The sequence below is a fragment of the Penicillium nucicola genome, assembly GCF_028828085.1.
Source record: "Penicillium nucicola strain IBT 29836 chromosome Unknown utg000002l, whole genome shotgun sequence".
Taxonomy (NCBI): Eukaryota; Fungi; Ascomycota; class Eurotiomycetes; order Eurotiales; family Aspergillaceae; genus Penicillium; species Penicillium nucicola.
In genome coordinates, this window is record NW_026643126.1 from 3,827,390 (window position 1) to 3,844,457 (window position 17,068).

General features: G+C 46.8%; 7 protein-coding genes across 7 annotated transcripts; 4 read left to right on the forward strand and 3 right to left on the reverse strand.

The window, feature by feature from the left end:
- Window positions 1-102: 102 nt before the first annotated feature.
- On the forward strand, window positions 103-2,125 carry N7511_003207 (uncharacterized protein; the record flags this gene model as incomplete). Its single annotated transcript, XM_057125632.1, has 5 exons — window positions 103-320; window positions 395-1,008; window positions 1,070-1,322; window positions 1,393-1,515; window positions 1,564-2,125. The coding sequence occupies 5 exons, from the start codon at window positions 103-105 to the stop codon at window positions 2,123-2,125; spliced, it is 1,770 nt and encodes a 589-aa protein (XP_056987791.1).
- A 366-nt stretch (window positions 2,126-2,491) lies between these two features.
- Window positions 2,492-3,836, reverse strand: N7511_003208 (MCT family MFS transporter; the record flags this gene model as incomplete). Its single annotated transcript, XM_057125633.1, has 2 exons — window positions 2,492-3,451; window positions 3,510-3,836. 2 exons carry the CDS (start codon window positions 3,834-3,836, stop codon window positions 2,492-2,494), a joined length of 1,287 nt encoding a protein of 428 aa, XP_056987792.1.
- Window positions 3,837-4,516: 680 nt separating this feature from the next.
- Window positions 4,517-6,646, forward strand: N7511_003209 (fungal specific transcription factor domain-containing protein; the record flags this gene model as incomplete). The annotated part of the gene is made up of 4 exons (XM_057125634.1): window positions 4,517-4,716; window positions 4,774-4,849; window positions 4,903-6,519; window positions 6,566-6,646. 4 exons carry the CDS (start codon window positions 4,517-4,519, stop codon window positions 6,644-6,646), a joined length of 1,974 nt encoding a protein of 657 aa, XP_056987793.1.
- A 498-nt stretch (window positions 6,647-7,144) lies between these two features.
- Window positions 7,145-9,634, forward strand: N7511_003210 (threonine/serine exporter family protein; the record flags this gene model as incomplete). Its single annotated transcript, XM_057125635.1, has 1 exon — window positions 7,145-9,634. One exon carries the CDS (start codon window positions 7,145-7,147, stop codon window positions 9,632-9,634), a length of 2,490 nt encoding a protein of 829 aa, XP_056987794.1.
- A 1,701-nt stretch (window positions 9,635-11,335) lies between these two features.
- On the reverse strand, window positions 11,336-12,689 carry N7511_003211 (uncharacterized protein; the record flags this gene model as incomplete). Its single annotated transcript, XM_057125636.1, has 5 exons — window positions 11,336-11,756; window positions 11,824-12,176; window positions 12,241-12,308; window positions 12,364-12,420; window positions 12,491-12,689. The coding sequence occupies 5 exons, from the start codon at window positions 12,687-12,689 to the stop codon at window positions 11,336-11,338; spliced, it is 1,098 nt and encodes a 365-aa protein (XP_056987795.1).
- Window positions 12,690-12,978: 289 nt separating this feature from the next.
- N7511_003212 (uncharacterized protein) lies at window positions 12,979-14,589 on the forward strand (the record flags this gene model as incomplete). Its single annotated transcript, XM_057125637.1, has 3 exons — window positions 12,979-13,201; window positions 13,273-13,994; window positions 14,050-14,589. 3 exons carry the CDS (start codon window positions 12,979-12,981, stop codon window positions 14,587-14,589), a joined length of 1,485 nt encoding a protein of 494 aa, XP_056987796.1.
- A 633-nt stretch (window positions 14,590-15,222) lies between these two features.
- Window positions 15,223-16,758, reverse strand: N7511_003213 (ankyrin repeat domain-containing protein; the record flags this gene model as incomplete). Its single annotated transcript, XM_057125638.1, has 2 exons — window positions 15,223-15,980; window positions 16,122-16,758. The coding sequence occupies 2 exons, from the start codon at window positions 16,756-16,758 to the stop codon at window positions 15,223-15,225; spliced, it is 1,395 nt and encodes a 464-aa protein (XP_056987797.1).
- Between the last annotated feature and the right edge of the window lie 310 nt (window positions 16,759-17,068).

Below are 17,068 nucleotides of genomic sequence, written 5' to 3' on the forward strand. Positions count from 1 at the left end.
ACTGCACTGCAGATTCTTGTCGGGTCTGGGAAATAAGCATTTCGACATATAACTGTTGCCAAAAATCATTCATCAATCAGAATCCCACCTTCTGTTGATAATATGGAAAAGGCAACTGCTGTTGACCAGGTCACAGCGACCAGTGGCATCAACCATGATTCCGAGAGAGCCATGGAGTTGAACGAGGGCATCAATCATCGCTCTGATGATAAGGCCAGTCTTTCCGATGCAGATTCGGCTGAGTTTCAAGGTGGTGTCCAACGAGTCAGAGCCATCACTGCATCTTGGGACAAAAAGACACTGATACTCATGTTTGTTCTGTACGTCTAACCCTTGACTTCTGATCCCTACATGATTTTTTACAGCCCAGGTCTAATCTCTTCTGGATACACAGACTTTATCTCGTCTCCTTTGTAGATGCACTTTTGTCTTCAGTCCAGGGTGCTCTGAATCCCTACATTACTTCTTCATTCGACAGTCATGGCCTACTCCCGGTTGTCAGCGTGGTTTCAACCATTCTCGGCGGCTCCTCCAAACTTACTCTGGCTAAGATCATCGACATCTGGGGTCGTGTGGAAGGGTTCCTGTTCATGCTTCTCATCATCGTCATTGGTCTGATCATGAAGGCTACGTGTACAAGCATGGAGATGTATACCGCAGCACATACTCTATACTGGGTTGGTCACATCGGTCTAACTTACGTCGTGGAGATCATGTTGGCCGACATGACCACTCTCAGGAACCGTATGATTATGCTTGGTATCAACGGCACACCTGGTATTGCTACCACTTTTGCCGGCCCGAGGATTGCAACTCTGTTCTATGCCAATCTCAACTTCCGCTGGGCGTTCGGAGCCTTTTGTATCATCTTAGTGGGAGTCTGTATCCCCGTGGCTGTTGTCATGCTATTGATGCAACGCAAGGCCGAGAAATCTGGCATGCTACAAAAGGAGCGTTCTGGGCGCTCATGGTGGCAGTCTATTGCCTATTACTTTGTTCAATTTGATGGTAAGCATGATAAGCTTCATCTGACATCTCAGCATATGCTAACAAATCGACCAATGTGTAGTGATTGGAATTATTTTGATCACTGCAGTATTTTCCTTGATCCTCCTACCTTTCAACATCGATTCATATGCCCCCAAAGGTTGGGCAAGTGGTTATATCATTGCAATGGAAGTCATCGGCGTGGTTTGCGTCCCCACATTCTACGTCTGGGAAAGATACTTCTCCCCAGTACAGTTCCTCCCTTGGAAGTATCTGAAGGAGCCAACAATTATTGGCTCATCGCTTTTGTACGGCATTATGTTCATCTCAACCTTGTGAGTCTCTATATTGTCTGGAATCTGCATAGATACCAAAGAATGAACGAGCAGCTAACTACCAGGGAAGTACATGGAACACCTACTTCGGTTCCTACCTACAGGTCGTTAATAGGCTGGACATTACAACCGCTAATTATGTGCTGAATGCTTACTCCTTGACATCCTTTATCTTCAGCCCGATCTTCGGCTTGTACGTATCCCCCATTATATCCATTCGATCAACTTCTAAAATTACCAGTCTGATTCGATACACCGGAGAATTCCGATGGACAGCAATGGCAGGAATTCCAATCTTCTTGCTCGGCACTGCCCTCCTCATCCCCTATCGCCAACCGGGCACCGATATCGGTACCCTCACAATGACACAAATCCTCGTTGGACTGGGCTCCTGTATCTTCACCGTCTGTGGCCAGATCGCGATTATGGCAACTGTGACCCACCAAGAAGTCGCTGTGGTAATGGCCATCTGGGGACTTTTCGGATCAATCGGCGCATCCGTCGGCTCTGCGATCGCTGGTGGAATGTGGAACAACATGCTGGAGAAAGAACTATACAATCGACTCCCCGTCGGCAGCAAGAACGAAGCCGCAAGTATTTACGCCAGTCTGGTGACGCAGATGTCATATGCGGACGGAACCCCAGAGCGGGCCGCCATTGTGGGCGCTTATGGTGATGTTCAGCGGAAGATGGTTATTGTTGGAGTTTGCATCACTCCTCTTTGCATTGTGTGCACTTGGTTCTGGCGCAATGTGAATGTGAAGAAGCTATTCAAGGAGCAGACTGCTGGAACTATCTGGTAGATGCGAGTTCATCTCAAAAGGTATAATGTATGGCGGTGATAGACAGATTTAGATGGTGCCTTTGATTCTTGACTCTTACGTATGATGTGGAAGATGGCGATGGTGAATGAATGACAGATTATTCGGTGCGCATAGTGATGGCTTATCTTTTTTTAGTTTACTATTACAACGCTGCATGAAATCAACAAATGCTAGAGATTCAATTTCAGGGAATTCTTGAAGCATTATGTGCACCTGAACTTCGCATCTTTTCCAAAGAAAGTAGAGATTGGTCTAAAAGTGTTAAAATATTACTAGTTATTAGCGGCATCAAGTTGCGGGGGACCTTTTAGTCCTGACCGTTTTGACTGTTCCACGAAAGATCCATTACACTCTTCCAAGAAGACCTTGAGAGGTTGTAGTCTTGGTCAAAAGAGCAATGAATCCTCCCACAATACACATAGTTCCACTAAATATCGAAACCTGCAGAAATCCACCATACTTATTCAGCAGTGCACCATTGACTGGAGGCCCGATCAATGAAGCAAGAGAGGCAACAGCCATTCCCGTGCCCAAGTATGTACCGACAGCCCGAGGATCTGGGATAACGGTTGAGAACGCGGCAGTGGAACCGGAGATGATGGTTCCCGACCAGAATCCGAACGCAATCGAATAAACAATCAGAGCAGGGGTCGACTTTGCCTCATTCATGCAGAAAATGATAATGCCGGTTAGGATACCACCTATGGCCAGAACATTCAATCGACCAAATTTGTCCGCCAATATACCCGGAATAACTCGCCCAAAGGTTGAAGCAGCGTTGAGGATCGCAAGGAGATACGAGGCAAGAGTAACATCCATTCCTCTTGATACTGCGTATGTTGGCATATAGAATAATGGAGTGAATAGCCCGAGGAACATGAAGAAGATTGCCGCGACAAGAAGGGAGAACTTCGGAGTTTTGAATACCGATGGAATGAAAAATGAGGTTTTGCGTGGTGGAAGACGCGATTTGACGGTGATGCATGCGAATGCCAGAAGTGGAGTGATGATGAACCCGATGATTCGAACTGACCATCCGAAGCCAAGGGATGTGCTGTTCAGCATCTTTGATAATGCAATAGGGATGACTACGCCACCGATCGAGGACCCGGAAACTGCTGCACCCAAAGCAGCAGCGATATTTTTATCGAAATGCTGCATGACTGCTGCCATTGCTGGGAATTGAAGAAGCCCCATGGAGGTGCCCAGAAGAACACCTTGGGCAAGCATAAACTGCCAGTACTCTTTGCATAGACTTGTCATCATCATAGCAAAGACAAAAGTGAATGCGGCTGGCCGAATAACCTTGTTTTGTGTTAGTAACTAATAACTTTCATCGTTCCTGGAAGATTCAAGAACATACCCAAGCTCCATATCGATCAAACAATGGCCCTCCCAGAGCACCTGCTGCAAATTGAAGAAAGGCTGCCAGGGATCCAATCCAGGCAACGTTATCCGCAGACTCATTTTTGAGTTGGTGTGAGAGATAGTATTGCTCAAAGATTCCAAATGAGTTGGAGAACCCTAATCCCGAGAAAAAGATGCAAGCAGTTCCTGCTGTCACGAGCCATGCCTGAAGACCCCCATCGGGTGCCTTTTCAAACTCGTTTTTCTCGCCACTCGATGTTGAAATAGTGGTATCGTCAGCAACTTCCTGGGTTGCTTCGATGTCAACCAGATTGGGAGACATAGTGAGTGTGTATATCTGATCCCGTTGAAGTTCAAAATGTTGGAACAATGTGGAATGATGCGAGAAATTTTCGGATGAGTCTGATCTGATGCTTAAAACGAGAGGAAATCCTTCATCTTTATAAGATCCCAAACTTTCAACTTTGTTCGTCTAAATTGTATAGATCTCACCGGAGGCGGAGAATTGCAGACGAGACGGACCAAACGCGCAATTGCCGACCATGTAAGACGGAGAATCCACGGAGCGCGGAAGGAGTCATTTCTAGCCCCTGTCAAGTTTTCATCGTGATGTTCATTTAAATTTTCACTTGGTGTGTTCAAACATGAATCAATTATGGATGGGAATTCAAGTCCAGTTCCATTGCTGAGCGCAGCATCGACGGGGCCGATAATTCGGCGAAGAAGGCCGCCCGTGTAAGTGCCAAGCCACGACTCATAGTCCACGCTAATAGTGTGAAAAGATCATGTACATTGTGCCGGCGGAGAAAGATCAAATGCAACAGAGAGGCACCTTGCAGTAATTGCGTACGGGCAAAGAACAAAATTTGCAATTATGAGAACTCGGCTCAACCGCTTCGGCGACTTGGAGATGAACCGACATTCCAGCTGAACTCAGCCCAAGGAGATGATCAACGCCAATCAGTTTCTTCATGGCAATCTTCAACTTCACCGAAACTGCATATGTCGCCGTCGGGATCATCACAGCCTACTGTCCGCTCGACAGCGGCTTCAACTCCATCCAGCCATTCATCTGCTCGAGAAGTCGAGACCCTAAGAAACAAGATTAGAGAGCTTGAAAAGCAATTATCCGAGGCAACAGGAACTCCTACCCAGTCAAGTGCCTCGACTCCAACATCTGAGATTCAAATTACGACTTCTCAGTTAGCTGGCACTTTTCGAATTCATAATGAGCACCTCACTTCTGACAAAGGACATAGCCAAGCTATTAGCCGTACGTTTTGGCATAAAACGAGACTATATGGCCAAAGTCATTGGATTGGTGGTATCTCTCTGGTATCCGCACTTGTATTTTTCAAACCTGGAGATTTGGACTGATCGATAACTAGCTTCGTGAGATGGTCGAGTCAATGGAGCCATACCTTTTGAACGAGGCATCCAAAGCTATATCTGGCTTGCAAAAATGTAAATACCTGGGCAAGATGATTAAATCACAGCGTGATCCCCGATGGCCAGTACCAATAACGTCGAGCCTGCCCACAAAGGATGTTTGTGACACTCTTGTTGACTGCTATCTTCAAACCACGGAGAAGATCTATCGAATCTTGCACATACCAACTTTCAGAAAAGAGTACACGAAGTTGTGGTCATCAGACACTCAACCCGATTCAATGTTTCTGGTTCAGCTGAAGCTCGTGCTTGCTATTGGAACGATAACCTATGATGATGATTTCACGCTACGCTCTTGGGCTACACATGCGGTTTATGAAGCTCAGACATGGGCCTCCGAGCCAGAATACAAGGCTCGACTGGGTATCCCCTTCTTGCAGATTCAAGTCATGCTATTGATCGCCCGAGAACTCGTTGGTGTGGACGGAAGAATGGTCTGGGTATCAGCTGGAGCATTGATGCGAACGGCTATGTACATGGGGCTTCATCGGGACTTGGCCTGTATACCAAACATGTCAAAATATGCGCTTGAAATGCGCAGAAGGCTGTGGAACACAGTTCTGGAGGTTTGCCTACAGTCAAGCATGGAGTCCGGAGGTACCCCGCTCCTTTCTCTAGATGACTTCGACACACAGTCTCCGGGAAACTTTGAGGACGAGCAGCTTGAAGTGGAGGATTCCATCCCTCACCCCGAGAGCAAATTCACATCGGTCTCAATAGCTATAGCTTTGCGAAAGATGTTTCCAATACGTCTCGCGATCGCAAAGTTTTTGAACGATGTACGTTGCCAAGGATCTTATGAAGAGGCGATCCGCCTTGACGCGAGACTAAGAGCTTGTTATAAAGACTTGTGTGGGACCCTTCGCGATCACATCTCACGATCCACGCAGAGTTCAATTTCGAGATTTGAGCTTCTTGTACTGGATTTCATTATGCGTCGATATATTCTATCCATTCACATCCCTTTCTTTGGCCCGTCTCTGCATGAAACAGCTTACGCGTTTTCCCGGAATGTGGTCGTTGAGACCGCACTCAAACTATGCACCTCGACCCGTGGATCCCAGCCTTCAGCTGCAGAACTGTCATTCAACACAAAACATTCCCCTGGCCAAACCGAGTTCTCACGGCTGGTGATAAACGGTTCTGGATTCTTCCGCACAGCGGCCGTCAACGCATGCTTCTTGATTTCGATTGAGTTGAAAGCAAAAATAGAACAAGAAGAAGGATTAAGTCACTTGAATGTGCGACCTGATCTACTTGCAGTATTTCATGATGCGAAAGCCTTGAATTTGCGTTGTATAGAGGTTGGAGAAACCAACGTCAAAGGTTACGTATTCATATCCCTCGCCGCAGCACAAATCGATGCTTTAATGCGAGGTATTACGAAAGAAAAGACTCCATTGTTACTGATACAGGCTGCTGAAGATGCAGAAGAGGATTGTTTGCCAATTCTCGAGCGGTTTGCAGCCAAAGGCCAGAACGAGAAAGCTGGGGATGGACTGGAATGTTCCTCCACAAGCCAGCTTCCCGACATGGTAGGAGATTGGGACTTCATGGTTAGTTATAATGCGGTATCTTCCTTTGCCTAGCTAATTCTTTCAGCTGGCCGATGATAATTTTCATTTCCCGGATCTCGAGCCCGCAAGCTGGATGATGAGTGGAATACCTTATGGGATACCCTGAGTATTTGCGACACTTTAGGAATTGGAGGGCCCGTTGTCGAATAACAAAGAATCAATCCGAGCCGCATGGTTTAGGATCTAAGCGAAGAGCCTCAATTTCGGTTCTACACTCTCACCCGAAAGCGTCTCAGTTCCCCTTTAGTCCAAATGGGACATAATTCCGATGAGGCGACATAGAGCCCGAAATTCGACTCATGAGTGGCAACGATGGCTCTAATTTCCGTTTGATGAAATATGCGAAGTAGCACTTACAATTCAAATTGAAGCCTCTGCCGACCATGGGTCGCTTGTAACTGGAAAGATGCTGTGACATACCCCCAACACGTCTCCGTGAGCTCATACCAAGCCACCACACTATGAAAATTTGAAAGGTTCAAATCTCACAAAAAGGCTTTGACCAAGTACAAAACAAAGCTCGACTGTTATTCTTTTGGAAAGCCTCTGTCCCGATGTTGGCGATCTCGATGGTGGTGAAATAGTGAACGCCTTCGTCTTCTTCATGTCGGCAGCCTCTTCCTTCAGCAGTTTCAATGACGATGCGGACGCAGAAGAAACAAGCGTATCAGAACATTGGCATGATGCATCACAGATCAGTCCGCTGCAAGAGGAACCACAAATGCACGTTCGATTTCGATCCAATGGCCCACCTCAAGACATCCCGCGTAACCCACCAGACATTACCCTGCAAGATGAATGGGACCATTCTCAACGGCAAGGAGAAGCACACAGACCGACCGCTCCGTATGCGCATGAATCAGAAGACATCGCCGACACGCCAGAGAAAGATCGTGCTCCTGAATCCAATCAGCCCCAGGGTGACGCGGGCCTCGATGTCATAGACCATGCAGCAAAAGCAGAAAACCAGAAGGAAGAAAACGACGAGCCCGAAGGTTCTAAGCAAAAGAGTCTGAAGGAAAAATGGCGATATGCAAAGGAAACCCTCAGATTCAAAGCTGGCTTACTGGGAGATCGCATGGGTCGGCCAGTGTCGGAGGGGGACGATCTGTCATCCGGAAAATATAGACCCGACTGGGCAACTGGGGGTGCTGCTGCGCTATCAGACTTCACAGACGACAAACATAAGTCGGATGAAGAAAAGTTAAAGCACCAAGCAGCGAGCAGCTCCGAGGCACATCGTCTTGTGCGAGACTTGACCCAGGACCATTCTCAGAAACGTCGCAAAGGACGTGGAAGGCCATATCCATATGCTGGAAGCCATTTTCAAGAAGAGGAAAACCCAACAGGTGCGGATGCGAGCTTGCGATATAGATCTGGAGGTGGTGGCATTCTATCACAGTTAATAAAATTGAATGGTGGACAGCAACCTGGCCAGCAGCAAGATGCTGGACAAGTTTCTCGAGCATCCACTGAGTCTTCCTCTGGCACAACAACGAGTTCAGCATCGGGAATCCCCAAAAGAGGCAAACCACCGAAGTGGTACAAAAGGCCCGCAAACACATCGACCTCGACGTTGATCGGTGGCGGTGAGGGGGCTCACAGTGGTGCCAGTACTCCTGTTTCCAGCGAGGTTCTGTCTGCAGCTTCAAATCGACGAGGACAGGAAGGGGGAGGAAACAAGTCCAGTCAAAATATGCGTCTTGAAGATGAAATCCGAGTGACAGTTCACATTGCCGAGATTATCTGTCGCCAGCGGTACATCATGCAGCTCTGCCGGTGTTTGATGACATTCGGTGCGCCCACTCATAGACTGGAAGAATACATGCAGATGACAGCTAAGGTGCTTGAAGTCGACAGCCAATTTTTGTATCTTCCAGGCTGTATGATCATGTCATTTGATGATCCGTCTACTCGCACGACAGAAGTGAAACTAGTTCGTGTGAACCAGGGTATTGACCTGGCACGATTATCAGACTCGCATCTCATCTACAAGAATGTGATCCATGATGTGATCGGCATTGAGGAAGCAGTCCAAGAACTGGACAGCATTATGAAGAAAGATCCTCGTTATCCAAAATGGATGATTGTCCTGGTTTACGGCGTCGCTACTGCGACTGTCGGACCATTTGCCTTTAACGCGAGACCAATTGATATGCCAATTATCTTTCTCAATGGCCTTCTTGTTGGGCTGATGCAACATGTTGCTGCACCGCGGTCAGTTTTGTACGCCAATGTTTTCGAAGTTACATCGACTGTCGTAACATCGTTCCTGGCTCGAGCCTTTGGGAGTATCCCCCGTGCCATCGTAGACGGTAAGCGAGAATACCTTTTTTGTTTCTCTGCCATTGCACAAGCTTCTATTGCATTGATTCTACCCGGTTTTCTAGTACTCTGTGCTAGTCTAGAACTTCAATCTCATCAAATCATCGCCGGATCCATCCGAATGGTTTATGCCCTCCTGTTCTCCTTATTCATCGGCTACGGTATCACCGTTGGTACAACTGTCTATGGTCTTATAGACAACGGCGCCGTTTCAGACACCACTTGTCCTAAGGAAGGGGCCTTTAAAAACCCATACGTTCAGCGGTTTCCTTTTGTCGTGATCATGACTGTCTGGCTCCTGATTATCAACCAGGGCAAATGGAAGCAGCTCCCACCAATGACAATAATCGCTCTATCGGGGTACATCAGCAACTATTTCAGTACGAAGAAACTCGGATCCAACTCACAGGTTGCAAATACAGTGGGCGCATTCACCATAGGGATCATGGGTAATCTATACAGTCGCTTCTGGCATGGCCACGCTGCGACGGCTATTCTTCCTGGCATTTTCATTCTCGTCCCCTCTGGACTCGCCGCGACTGGATCCCTTATTACAGGTGTTCAATCCGCCGATGAAATTCGCCAAAACATTTCTCACCACGGTGCCGCGAGCTCTGCGCCCGGTGCTGGCCTGTCATCCAGTAGCTCTGTTTTCAGCTTGGGGTTTGGAATGATTCAAGTGGCGATCGGTATTACCATTGGTCTGTTTATATCTGCGTTGATAGTTTATCCATATGGGAAGCGTCGCAGTGGGCTATTCAGCTTTTAGCTGCTTGGTCTGTGGGATGTTCAATCTGTCAATACTTCATTTCTGTATCTACTCGAGTGAATTGAGGGGTTACCCCCCGTGTCCCACGGCAAATTTATACGCTACACATGAAAATATGTTTTGAATCTGTCATTCCTACTGTCACTAGTCAGCTCCATCTCACATCAAGTACGCCAAGAACGCCACTAACACTGCATGAAACAGGCAACCCGTGCTGTGGACTGCAATACCCTGACTAGATGTTGACGAATCGTGTTACTGAACTCTGATGCCCCGATAAACCTCGTCTGATACATCGTGTCCTAATTTGTGCTAGTGTACGTATTCGATCCTTGAATTAAAGTCCGCCGAGGAATCAATATCCTTCAGTGAATATACCGACTTCAGTTTCTTGTCTAGTCGCATGACCAATAATATCTCAATTCGTTTTCCTAGCACTAAAGGCCGTCCACAAATATCTTTGAAAACGGTATAGACAGTGTAAAAGATTCAATGCTCTTCCCCGCCATCAAAATCCCTGCATCTGAAACCCTGCATGCATCCCTTACCCCAAGTCTGCCAAGAGCAATTGACAGCGAACCAAAAATGAAACCACAAAAACAAGTCAAATTTCACTCAACACTAGCATCAGGACATGATTAACTAAAGACATATTGCGACCCCGATGATCACGGCCTAAATTCCCGATGTGAGAAGATGGAAACAATCCACTGTCCATACTGTGCCCCAGGTATGTAGATCACAAGCCAGCCACGGGTTCCTTGGCCATGACCCGCATATCTGCACGTCGTTACGAAGAGGCTGAGGCTTCGAACCGTAGTGAATGAGGGGTGAAGGTTAAGGTTATGTAGGATGCTACCCTACGCTTCGTACTCCCGTATTTGATCAGCGTAGACATAAATCTAATACGGGTAGGATCTTGGCTCTCTCCAAAGGATCGGGGATAATCCGGAGGACTTCTATACTGGGCTTAAGGTTTGGACGTTAGTTGCACTGAAAAGAGAAATACGAGGTTTCGAGTGATATACGTGGACAACGAGGAGACGGTCTAAGCTGGTCTATTGAGATATAAATATCCCTTGGAACCTCCCAGATGGGATCAATTCTTTCATTCAATCCAAACCCATCAAGCAAATCAATCTACAAAATCACATCAAATATCACCACAAAACGGCCAGCACCAGATTCAGTTACAAAATGAAGACCAGCATCCTCATTCTCTTGGCTACATTGACCGCCAGTGTCCTCGCAACCCCAGCGCCCAAATCTGAAGCCAGAAACATCTTGAAACGCTCCGGTAGCTGCTACCATCCGAGCTCGTGCAGCCGCTCCTGGGCTGGAAAATGCGAAGATTATTGTGGAAATCGCGGATTCTCTCATATGACCAGTGATGGTTGCGGATGGCTTGCAAAGAAGTGTTGCTGCAGCAAATGAATAAAAGCAAGATCATAGTAAATTTGGAACGGAATTGGGAATGGACGATTGTGACAAGCTATTCATTATGGAGAACAGGGATTTCAAAACGCCAATTACGTTGAAATGTATGGTGCCTATGAAATGCGAAAAAGGAATGAAACGATATAGTAAGCGACAAGTGTATCGCAGTCAGGAGTTGCATAGCTGAAACTGGAGTTCACAACCACCGCAGGTTGATTCTTCTGAGATTGAATTAATTCTAAGATTCATTAAACTGAGCATGCATCAATGCAAAATCCCACGTGTGCTTTCACAATCTTTAGCGTCCATATCAGGTCCCTCTACATCAACTTGATATGAGTGATCGACAGAAATACCTTGGATACCAGAAAGGAGATCACTGGTCCCATTTCGGATACTGTGGAGCTGGTACGAATGTTGGGTCTTGCTGTCTTTGGGCTGGAATGCGCTGCCGTCCGTTTTATATGTTGTCGGCTTAGCGCTGTGGCGGCCTGATGAGAAGAACGATAGTCCTGGCAAATATGTGGTGATAAGCTGTTTGAATCGCATAGCACAGGCGCAAATTATGCCGAGATTGACTTCGACAATGGACCATATGCCAAGGATAGCTTCTGTGTAAGTTACATCCTCAGTTTGGTCCAACAGAAGAACGTATGGTAGGCGGGCTATAGAGCAGATAACAACTCTATAGAATGCATTAGTGGGAATAGTTTCAGAAAGTTTTGATTGCAAGGCTGGCAAGAGGAACGTACCCTGATCCCAAAGCCAGAAGGCAGCCAACGGTCACTTTTTGTTTGATAGAGGATTGGAGATTATGAAGCATGGGAATGGGTAAGGCCACGACTGCAAAGTCAGAAGCGATATTTAGTACTGCCTGCGACAAAGCGACATTTTCCAGACACTTTGTCGTTCCTGTTTTCAGTGGATTACATGGCCCGCCGGTGATGATGCACAATGTCAACGTGTATGTGAAGATCGCAGCTGCGACTAGAATGACAAAAGACCGGTAGACGTATGACGGGTTGATGCGATACAAGACAGACAAGATCGCCATCTTGGTGATACAAGGGCATATTAGGTATGCCAGGGTATTGGGGAGGAGTGCCTAATACACAGAAATAAGCAAGGGAGTTGCTTTCTTCTCATGGGTCAGTACACAAATTCCTCACCTTATTAAACAGGATTAGATCTGCCAAAGAAACGTTCCATAAATGCTTTCCCCATCCGTATTTCATCACTAGAGAAGTTAGCCTGACAAGATCGCAAACCCTGGCGTGCCTCATAACACTCACAGTTGACCATTGTCACAAAGTAAACCAATGCCACACCATAAGAAAATGTTATAGCCACTACGGATAAAATGTTGATCAGTGCTTGGATCAAAATTTATGATCATAGCGAGTTCGTTCAGGAGCTTACCAAGATCTGGTTCAATCTTCTTAGTCAACTTAAAAGCCTGGAAATATCGAAGGACAACAAAAGAAGTAGCAAGGAAATATGTAATACCAAACGAAAGAATCGTCCCAATCTGCAACGAGTTGTACGGCGCATGGAAATGTGAAGTTTCCCCTTCCGGAGGCGGCATGCCCGGTGTTGTTGATAATGTTTCTGCATTCATTGTCCATATAAAGTACACCTAAGAAATCACAAAGTTGACACAAACGTTGCCCGACTCTTTGCCTACGCAGTCAATTCGGGGAAATTTCGGACAATGGCTACTAAACGGTCAAAGCCATCAATAAATCCCTTCTGTCATGTTAGCCTCCAAATTAATCAAACTTCCTTGTTGGCCCCTGAAATCCTACGTTAAACATGAAATTCCCCGCTGTAAGTGAGCAACTGTATCATTTCTGGCTCTATCTCTTCTATAACTCGATCCCCCGGTGTTCTTGCAAAGCCAGAACAAGATGAATATGCTTTTCAGGCAGAAGACCATCGAACCTGTTCATGGTGATCAAATTCTACCACTTCATTTCTTTGAAAAAAGTCCACTTGTGCAGGGAAACAACATGGCTGTGTCTCTGGTATTCGATGCAGTCCTCGATCCAGACATATTACGGCAGTCTCTCGAAGACTTGATTAAAAGGGACGGATGGCAAAGACTGGGAGGTCGACTTAGAAAAAATGCAAGTTTCACACCTCACTTAATAATTGATGCATATTGATGACCATTTATTCCTTCTGCTGTGCTTAGGCGTTAGGCATCATTGAATGGCATATTCCAGAAAAGTTCACAAAAGAGAGACCAGCAATCTCTTTTGCACACATCGACCATGCCATGCCAACGGCTTCTCATCCATCAGCATCTCAGATTCCAAAACCCACAGAGAGCCCTGCCATCGTGGCGGATCCAGACCAACTACAAGACCTTGCATGGGGCCCCGAATACAGCCCAGGCGGAATCAACGACTACCTGAGCTCCGACAAGCCAGTACTCGGACTGCGAGTCAATTCCTTCACAGACAAGACAGTTGTAGTTTTGCAATGGCAACATGTAGCATTCGACGCTCTTGGTTTACAGTATGTCGTAAATGCGTGGAATGCCACTCTCTGGGGCAAAACAGAGGAAGTTCCAACGCCAGTCCCCTATACCACGGATCCATTCGAGTCGTTTGAAACAGGATCGCGTCCTACAGCCGAGACACATATTCTAAGCGAAAGAAATGTGGGCCTGGCTGGTCTAATTAGGTGGGGACTGGGATATGGCTTTGATATGTTAGCACGAGCGAAAGAAAATCGCATGCTCTGCGTTCCAAAATCATACTGGCAGCCGCAGCTTGACAGGGCCTTGAGTGAACTTCATGCCGAGGCTGCGGCCAATGGAGACGATAAATCAAAGGTGTTCTTAACCGAAAACGATATCATCACTGCGTGGGTTCTGCGTTGCGTAGTTGGCGAGATGGGGATGGATCCCCAGAGAACGGTATTGTCCACTTGTCATAACATGGTTACATCTTGTTAATTTCTTTCCCCCTCAGGTTGCCGCATCCATCGCCATGTCCCTGCGCAAGGCCTTTGAGGGCGATCTTATCCCTGCATCCTGCGATCAGCCATACATCGGCAACGCCTATGGCTGGGCCAATATACTCACTACCGCGGAAGATGTCATGAGAAAGCCAATGAGTTGGCTTGCACAGCAGATACGCTTCGCGATCAATTTTCAGGGAACTCCTGCTCAGCACGAGGCCTACTATGCTGCCGTGCGAACGGCTGGTTACGGACTGCCTGTTGCTATCTTTGGGGACGGTGGAATGGCCCAGGTGGGATTTTCAAATTGGACCAAGGCTGGGCTATTTGATCTTGACTTCTCGCCGGCTGTTCAAGGGACCGACGGGGGCAGTGCGCCGTGCAGGCCATGTTACATTCAAGAGAACCACGGTCCTATCAAGCCTGGTGATGGCTTTTTCATCTTGGGGAAAGATCAAGAGGGCAATTATTGGATCTCAGCATATAAGTTAAAGGGTCAGTGGGCAAAGTTTGAGAAGCAGATGAAGAAGGACTTTGAGGATGAATCTTGAATTTTAAACCATGAATTTATGAGGATCCTTCCTGGTCATTCTACAGTAAATCCAGCCAGGGCTGTGATTGATATAGAGAAAAATGATATACAGTAATATTCTAAATCATATTTAGCTTTACACTCTTATATTTTCATTCACCAGCCCTATTTTGAAACACCTGTCTAATTTCAGCCATATCCCAGGAATCCCGGCTAGGCTGTATTTTATGCCCGAGGTAATGAACTTAATTTGAAGAAACGTTTCAAGTACGTAGATAAACGTCACTCCGCCGCTCCCGCTGGTCGGTAAGGGGAGAAAGAGGAAAGTCCCCTGTCACGAAAAGGATGCTCGAAGACAAAGACGCATAGCTTCCGAGGCTATTGATGATTAAGAACAACTCGATTTCTTATGGGCTATGGATGCTCTGGAGCAAGTTAGAAAAAAACCTCGTTAGTTTCTCTGGCAAACCATGCCGGAAGATGCGCAGGGCTTCTGCTGTATACTATGGAGGTTAGGGCAACACAAGTCTGCTAGAGAATGAGACAGACCTGCCTATTATCCGCTAATCTTATGATGATACCCGTAAAGATTATTACTACTAGATATGAAGTCATATATATCGTATTGACAAAGTGCCCCTAATCAATTTACTCAATCCAAAAGAAGCTGAGGGCTATTATAAGACCACCCTTCAAACATCTTGATAACTTCAGCTGAAAGGGCAGGGCCCATCTTCCAGATAGCTTTCTTTTCATACGAAAAGTCTCGCATCTTTCTCCCCTGGGCGATGGAGTTCCAATCACATCTGAATGAAATAGGGTTGCACGTATAATTTGGGAAATCACACCCTGAAGTATCTCGGCACAAAAAGTGTGGTGGGTTTTTGAGTACTTCTACCGTGCGCGATGATGGGCAAGCTCCGTACTCAAGTAGCGTGTCTGTAATTCTCACGTGTTTCGAGAATATCTTGGCTCGCATCTGTCCACTTGTCGCCCAGTCTAGTGCAGTCCAGCCATGTCTATCGGGGGCATTCACATCGATCTCTGTTATGTCAAGGAGGCATTTAACGGTATCGACATGCATGTTCATGGCAGCTAGATGGAGAGGGGTCATTAACTGAGAAGTTTGAGAGCCTTCGAACCTTGCCCCGGCTTGGACCAGCAACGGTATGATATCTGTTTTCCCGTAGCGCGCAGCCTCCTGCGCAGCTTCTGAGCCAAGGGACTGCTCTGGCCACCTTTGAGTATGCACTGATAGCAATAATTTCACGATTTCCACATGACCCCCTTTTGCGGCCCACATCAGGGGAGCCCAGCCAGGGTCAGACCAGAGCGAGTCCCGTCTTGTGGCTTTTTCCAGAAGGAACTGCACAGTACCGTAATGTCCATTCTCTGCGGCATACGACAGGGCTGACTGGGATTTATCATTGTCAGTTTCAGGAAAGGCATTTCAATTGACTGAGTCTTTGATCACCTTTTTGCAAGCCCTTCTTTTCTCTTCCCACTTTGACAATTTGCCAAGTGCTGGTTTTGAAGATTGAAGAGACATACCTTTATCGAGAAGAAGCTCCACTAATTGCTGATATCCACATGTTGCTGCCCACAATAACGGTGTTCGATCTTGCGAATCTTTTAATTCAAGGGAGGCGCCGTATTGGAGAAGGATATCTAATATTTCCTTATAATTTGTACCTGCCGACCACAAGGACCCAGTTACATTGGGCTGGATCATAGGTTTGACCTGGGGAAAGTGGATGCTGTCTCTTGGCTCTCTTTCTCTCTCCATCCAAAGGGAGGAGCCGAGAAGATCGACCTCGAAATAAACGGCTAATGCGCAGTGGAGATTGCATTTAGGATCTTGCGCATCTTCCCTAAACATGTTTTGTTGATCCAAATCTCGGCTTTCCCCCGCCAGTTGAGGCGATCCTGCCCAGTGTAGCGGCGACCGGTTCATGACGCCGTCTCTGGTGTTCGGATCAGCCCCCGCAGCCAGGAGGAGCCGGACAACACCCACAAACCCTTGTTCGGCAGCAATTGAGAGCGGCGTCCTGGAATTGGGGTATTTGATGTCCACGGTGATGTCTTCTATATCCAGGAGCAGCCTAGTTACGTCCTCATCCCCTCGAATGGCCGACCAAAGGAGTGGACTCCAATGGTTGGGAAGTGGAGGGTTTGGGCTGAGTCGCATGGTTGAACTTGGAGTGCTGCTGGCAGAGATCTGTAAAAGCCTTTGTATGGTCTGAGTATGACCCATTTGAGCGGCATAGAGCAACACTGCATGGGCGCCATCACGTTTTATTTCGTTTTCATATAATATGTGATTGAAAGCCTCGTAAAAAAATTGGCAAGTGGTGATAATCCTATTGAAATATCTTTGCGAGTCCAGTTCAGAAAAAGCCTGTTGTATCAATTCATTGGGAAGTTTGAACAGCGACATTTTGCTTTGACAGGCAAGAAGCTAGATAGTAGTAACAGAAGCAAGCAGAAGATTGCGAGTA